Below are 7,500 nucleotides of genomic sequence, written 5' to 3'. Positions count from 1 at the left end.
GTGTGTGTGTGTGTGTGTGTGTGTGTGTGTGTGTGTGTGTGTGTGTGTGTGTGTGTGTGTGTGTGGTCTACTGGCTCATCAGCCTGCATTTGGGAAAATCCTAAAAGACTCATGTTTGTAGAAGAGATAGGGAGTGTGTTTCTCTGGAGTGACTTTGTATGTGGGCTGGTACAAAACCGTGTGTGTGTGTGTGTGTGTGAGAGAGCCCACATGGTGTGTTACAGATGAGAAGAGGAAGGACGTGACCACGAGGGTCTGTGTCAAGCTGTTCACAGGCCACACATCTGTGTGTGTGTGTGTGTGTGTGTGTGTGTGTGTGTGTGTGTGTGTGTGTGTGTGTGTGTGTGTGCGTGTTCAATAAGTGTTGTTTGCAGAGTGTGTAGTGTAATGACTGTCGGGCGTGTACTGGCCGTGGGGAAGTTCAGAGATTCGTTTTTCCACATGCAGCACTTTGTGAATTATTGCGCATAATGATTAAAGATAGTTCCTTGCATTGTGCACTTCAGTTTCATGTAAACACACGTACTTTGTCGTCGCTATTCTGGGCATGTCGTAATAAGCGGACATCCTGTGAAAATAGCAGATCTACAAGCTCGCAACACGTTGGGAGCTCATTGGAATTGTTATTTTATACAGAGATTTGGTGTTGAGGGGATATTTTATATTTGTTTGATATACTGACTGGTCAGCTGATTGATGTCCTTTGGCACATCAATCACTTTCACGACATTATTAGCTTTATGTATAAAAATATACAATAAATAAACACATATGACGGCCGCTGTCATTTAAATTGCCTGTTTCCAGTCTGTCTCTGATGTTCTGTTTTTAGTAAAAAAAAAGAAAAAAAAGAGACAGCTGAGTAAGAGTCACTTCTCAAGTGTTTTCGTTAGCACCCACAATATACAGTACACACACACACACACACACAGGTTTGTATTACTATACTTGTGAGGACATCAACGCTTTAGGACAGCCATTTGATGTCATTTAAAAAAATATATATACTTTTTTTAACCGTAAGCCTAAAGCCGAAAAACAGCAGATCTACAAGCCCACAACGCGTCGCGCTGCGACGCGTTGTGGGCTTATAGATCGGCTGTTTTCCGGTGCATGACACTGGCGCGCAACTAAGTATAAATCATGTTTAGCTCTAATTCCAATCCCTAAACCTAACCTCTAAATGTCGAATCCTGACCTGAATGTTTTCTCTAAAAAAACGTTTTTTTAACTATAAAACAACCATTTGCATTGTGAGGACCAGGAAAACGGTCCTCACAATGTCTATTTCTTGAAATTCTACTATACTTGGTCCTCGCAAGTATAGTAATACAAACACACACACACACACACACACACACACACACACACACACACACACACGCGCGCGCTAGTCTTACTCATCGTGGCCCCAGCGTTGTCAGACAGTCAGCTATGTGGCTGTTGTTGAGGCGGCGGTCATGTCGGCTCTAACTCTGGGCCGCGTCGTGTGCCTGTCGGTCCGCAGCTTCATGGCCGAGTCGGAGCAGCTGAAGAACGAGTGGGTGGAGGCCATGCGTGACTCCATCGGCGAGGCCCTGTCCAACAGCGAGGTGGCAGACAAGATCTGGGCGGAGCCTAGCAACGGCTCCTGCGCCGACTGCGAGGCCGAGAAGCCGGAGTGGGCCGCCATCAACCTGTGCGTGGTGGTCTGCAAGCGATGCGCAGGTGTGTGTACGCGTGTGTGTGCCGCTCCCAGTGGTGGAAAAAGTACTAGAATGTTTTACTTAACCCTTTAAGACCTGAGGCGATTCTTAAAAATGTTTTCAAAATCCTAACAGTTTTTTGAAAAAAATCAAAAAAAATATTTTTCAAGATTTTTCAAAAATAGCAGATCTACAAGCTCATAGCGCGGCACTCGGTGCCGCGCTATGAGCTTGTATATCTGCTATTTTTGAATAGCCAAAGACATCTAAAGTGACACAGATGCGTTCCAGGTATCAATGGGTTAAGTAAAAGTAGCAATACTGCAATGTAGAAATACTCTGTTTACAAGTAAAAGACTGGAATTCAATTAATTTACTTGTGTCAAAGTGCAAAAGTATTGACATCAAAATATACTTAAAGTACCGTAAGTAAAAAGTGCTCATTGTGCAGAATGTCCCATTTCACAAGTTTTCAAATGTATAAAATGTGTACAAATCTTTTAAAAACAGCAGATCTACAATCCCACAATGCGAGCTTGTCGATTGGCTATTTTCAAATTGACGAAATATATATAGACCATAAGTGGTTAATGTATTTTTAGTAATAAAAATCTAAATCTACAAAGTAACTAGTAACTCATGTTCTCAAATAGTTCTAGATTATTTTTCTATTTTGGAGGATTTTCTTTTTCTTCATTTTTTATATATCAACGATTAATGTTTTAATTACCACATAAACGCAATGTCCCTGGTTTGATTCTGGCCTGAGACCTGTGCTGCATGTCTTGGTTGTTGTTATGTGGGAGAATGAACAAAACAGAATTTTCCGACAATATAGCTTCTGCTTCTTACTTAGCACTGGCTTTCACACTTAAATGTGAAACATTTTTTACTTTCAAGGACTACTACTTTTTCTTTTTTCACCCATTTAGGGCGGTAACCCCTGTTCGTAACTATACCTTTCAGGGCGGAAACCCCTTTTTGGGGTTCTTGTTGCCATGTACAGTATATAGCAACATACATGTTTGGTAATTTTTGAATAAATATTTGCAGTTTTTCAGAAAACTTAGGTCAGGATTTACTGTAGAAGGTGTTTTTAAAATCAACCTCAGGTCTAAATGGGTTAAATAATAATAAAAATCATGTAATGGAAAAAAGAAACGAAAACAGCACGCTCTCCCTCGCGTATTAGGACAATATCATTCACCTGAACCAGGAACGTGTGTTTTCAATGAGTCTCACATTGTTAAAATGGAGTTTGAAGTTCAATGGGCTTAACCCATTAAGACCTGGAACTGTGTCATTTTTAGATTTGATCTAAAAAGCTTTATTTTACACTTTGGGCTATTCAAAAATAGCAGATATACAAGCTCATAGCGCGGCACCGAGTGCCGCGCTATGAGCTTGTAGATCTGCTATTTTTGAAAAATCGTGAAAATGTGTGCAAATCTTTGAATATATATATTTTTAAAGCGAACATTTTTAACTCAAATCTTTGCTTCTGGGGGGTCCCTGGAACAAAATATTTTGATAGGGGTCCATGGCCAAATACATATAATTTTGGGGGTCCTTGACATGAAAAAGATTGAGCACCACTGATATAGAAACATACGTTTTTCAGAAAACTGTTGAGATTTAGGAGACATGTAGAATCGGCTTCAGGTCTCAATGGGTTAAATAGGATTGGTGCATGTCTGATAAAAGGAATGTTCAGCCCAGAATAAGGACACTAGGGTTCATGTGGTTAGCATACTGCCCAAACATCACTATGAGTGCCAACAGCTTGTAGAATTTCACAAATTATCCCCAGAAGGCTTCACACACAGTCAGACTGCACAGTGTGTGTGAGAATGTGTGCGTTCAGTGTGTGAGTGTGTGTGTGCATTCAGTGTGTGAATGTGTGAATACACACATTCACACACTGAATGCACAGTGTGTTAACCATTTGTGCTTTGCAGGAGAGCATAGAGGTCTGGGGCCCAGCATCTCCAAGGTCCGCAGTCTGAAGATGGACAGGAAAGTGTGGACGGAAGAGCTCATAAAGGTACGCACACACGCACACACACACACACACACACACACACACACACACACACACACACACACACACACACACACACACACACACACACACACACACACACACACACACACACACACACACACACACACACACACACACACAGCCACACACACACACACACACGTGACACTAGTGATTCCTGAGATAATTGGTGAGAAAACGGGTGAGACTTAAGTCACTTACAGTGGCAACAATACAACAGATTTAAAGCAATTACCCTAAATGAATAGGCCTAGTCTAAATAAACATTACATACATCTTCTGTGTAGGTATTTTGTGATGTACTCTGTACTGAATATGTTGGCAATAAAGTCTACCAGCAACTGTCATCTCAAGTTGTGTGTGTGTGTGTGTGTGTGTGTGTGTGTGTGTGTGTGTGTGTGTGTGTGTGTGTGTGTGTGTGTGTGTGTGTGTGTGTGTGTGTGTGTGTGTGTGTGTGTGTGTGTGTGTGTGTGTGTGTGTGTGTGTGTGTGTGTGTGTGTGTGTGTGTGTGTGTGTGTGTGTGTTTGAGATTGAGAGAGAAGGGAGAGGGAGGAAAAAAGAGAGCGAGAGAAAGGGCAAAAGAGAGAAGAGTGACATTATGTTATGAGGTGTGTTTTGTAACTTTAGCATTACCTTTTTAGACAACAACTGAGTGGGTTATACTGTACAACTAGCATTGTAAAAACAGCCTTTATGTCACTCGGTGAAAGAAAATGTCCAGCATCCGAGCTTCTGTGACTGTGGTGTGCTACGTACATTTTGTGTTGGTATTGTATTTTGTTAATGACGGGTCTTCGTCGTGCCAATATTGCTTGATCTCTGTGTAAATGTGGCAACGGATTAGCCTACAGTTCTAGGAAGCCCAGGGTGATTAGCTGACTTTGGTCTGATTCAGGGAAAAGATTATTCTGTCTCTCTCACACCAGTAGGTAGTTGTTGTTTGAATGGCACACAGCAGCCATGGAAGCAAAACAAAAGGGCCACAATGGAAACAAGCCCTCAGGCTTTCTTGTGTATTTTTTATCCGTTTGAATTCATTTTCAATAAAGTGCTCAATCAATCAAACCCATTAAGGTCTGACATACTGTATATAACTACACCAGTGGTTCTCAAAATGGGGTTTGGGGGGGTTACAGGGGGGTCCCCAGCAAAATGAGTTACAGTATGAGTATAGAATCAGTTTAACCACTTTAAACCTATTTTACGCTTTGGCTATTCGAAAATAGCCGATCTACAAGCTCACAACGCGTTGCGATGCAACACGTTGTGAGCTTGTACACCGGCTATTTTCTATATAGACGATGATCTGGAATTATCTTCTCTTATGGGAGTCCCTGGCACAAAATGTTTTCAGATGGGGGACCCTTTGGGGTGGTCCTTTACAGGAAACATTGTGAGAACCACTGAACTACACTCCTGTTCTCTGTAATGTGAAAAACCCTTTTGATTTGCCATTCTTATGAAAAATGTTTTCTAAATCCTAACAGTTTTTTGAAAAAAATCAAAACAAAAAAAAATCATGATTTTTCAAAAATAGCAGATCTACAAGCTCATAGCGCGGCACTCGGTGCCGCGCTATGAGCTTGTAGATCTGCTATTCTTGAATAGCCAAAGAAATCTAAAGTGACACAGATGCGTTCCAGGTCTTAATGGGTCAATGTATGAATACTTTATTAGTTAAAAAAAAAAAAAAAGGACAACACAAAAAAGTCCTGGGGATTTGTTCCCATCTTGGTCCGAGAGAATGTATTCAATTCATCATTCCTCATGCCCTCCTCCAACACCTGTGTTCAGGTGTTCCTGCTGCTGGGTAACGAACGGGCCAACAGTTTCTGGGCGGCCAGCGTCCCGCCCAGCGAGGCTCTGGTGGCCTCGAGCTGCAGCGAGGACAGACGGCGCTTCATCACCAACAAATACCGCCACGGCAAGTACAGGAGGTACCACCCGCTCTACGGCAACCAGATGGAGCTGAATAACGTAAGAAGATGCTGCTTTTCTTTTCTTGTTCTCCTTCTGCTCGCTCTCATTTTGTGTGGGTACCCCACAGACCTCACTTTTTATTTGTATTTGATCTTTATGATCATTTGAAGTTGGGCGAACTAAAAGGCCAATGTTCACCGTGAGACGTGTTTGTCAGTGCCAACGCGCAGCCATTTCGTTCAATGTTTTAATGTCTACCAGCCACATTATACAGATGCGAGACCATATTTTTTTGCCACACATGTTTACGCGTCTAGTTTATTTCTGGGCGATGAATGGAATACGTTTTATTGGCTTGTGAAAATAAATTAATAAATAAATATCATAGCCTGTCCACAATAAATATTTTTTTCCCATGACGTTTATTCACAATAGAATACATTAATGTATACTAATCTATTTAGGCCTGTTTGTTTACACTCTGGCTATCGTGAATATTCCAGATGAACAGGCATTGTCCCGGGAATTCTGTTCCCAATTATTTTGTCGCAAACCGGCCCCAGTGACAACAGAGAAGGGAGTAAGAGCAGCCTAATAGTGGTGATTTAAAAGCATATTGATGGATCAGCATGAACTACTGTAGTTTCTCACACAGCGTGACAGACAGTAATCACAGTGACATAATGTTTCATGCACAGTGGTCGCTGTGCTTCTGTGACACCGCCGTGACATTAGCAGCACGCTCCCAGTGACATGCTGGTCTTGTGTTATCACTATAGAATCACTTATGTCCTTGTAGTGAGAGTTCTTAAAAAAAACGAATGAATGACGACACTGAAGTAACGTTAACAAAGTTTACTGACTTCTTGCTGTAGAAAAATACAAACGACGTACAAAGATTGGTTGAACAATTCACGTGCATTCATGTCTGTTGCACAAAATAAAACATTTTTTTTTAGCTAGTAACATGCACTGAATGAAACTGAATTCCACTGCCGGGTAACTCTTTCATAATAAAAGAAGAACTGGAACGCATCTGTGTCACTTTAGATTTCTTTGGCTATTCAAAAATAGCAGATCTACAAGCTCATAGCGCGGCACCGAGTGCCGCGCTATGAGCTTGTAGATCTGCTATTTTTTTTAAATCTTGATTTTTTTTTTTTTTTCAAAAAACTGTGTTTGACGCAATATCAAATTAAATATAAATCACAACAGTCCCTCGTTCAAATTGGCTTTGTTACTGGGAGAAGGGTCGTCAGTTGGCTGCAACAACACACAGGCAGTATTGCCAATAGAGTTGAGCAGTTTAGCCAAAAAAAATCAAGCCAAAGATTGATGTAAGTTTCTTTTTTTCCCTCCCGTCATCATAGCTTATTATTTGCAAAGCTTCTTTCATCCAAATACACAATATGAACAATAAAAATAAAAGGACACGTTTAAGTGTGAGCAGCTGCCTTACTGCAGCTCATTATGAATAACATTAGGTTGCTGTCTAAATCTTCTTTTCCCGTACATGTATGCCCTACTTCGCCATACAACATTGTCACATAGTAAGTAGCAAAAAGGAGATCTACAAGCTCACAAAGCGGTTACGTTTCTGTGGATTTTATAAACTGGACGTTCGGGCCTCTACGCGACCCTCACACCGCCAATCCGACTGATATGCCCATATATAGAGATCTCTGCATATGTCAGTCCTTGTCCCTTTTATGCCCATATATGGAGATCCCTGATGTCATCAGTATATGCCCATATATGGGCATGCCCCCTTTTGTGCCCATATAAGGAGCTGAGTGATTTGTTTGCACCTGATGCCGTGACGACACATTG

The 7,500-nt window shown here is 41.4% G+C and overlaps 1 protein-coding gene across 1 annotated transcript in view; it reads left to right on the top strand.

Annotated features, from left to right (window-relative positions):
• arap1 (ArfGAP with RhoGAP domain, ankyrin repeat and PH domain 1) overlaps positions 1-7,500 on the top strand; it is a 136,089-nt gene that overhangs the window by 66,670 nt on the left and 61,919 nt on the right. The window contains exons 11-13 of the mRNA XM_084064578.1: positions 1,508-1,707; positions 3,644-3,729; positions 5,545-5,727. Of these exons, the coding sequence (XP_083920704.1) occupies positions 1,508-1,707; positions 3,644-3,729; positions 5,545-5,727 (469 nt within the window). The remainder of the gene's footprint in view (positions 1-1,507; positions 1,708-3,643; positions 3,730-5,544; positions 5,728-7,500) is intronic.

Source organism: Gymnoscopelus microlampas (genome assembly GCF_963454915.1).
Source record: "Gymnoscopelus microlampas genome assembly, chromosome: 8".
In the NCBI taxonomy this organism is placed as follows: Eukaryota; Metazoa; Chordata; class Actinopteri; order Myctophiformes; family Myctophidae; genus Gymnoscopelus; species Gymnoscopelus microlampas.
This window is presented reverse-complemented; position numbering and strand designations above follow the sequence as displayed.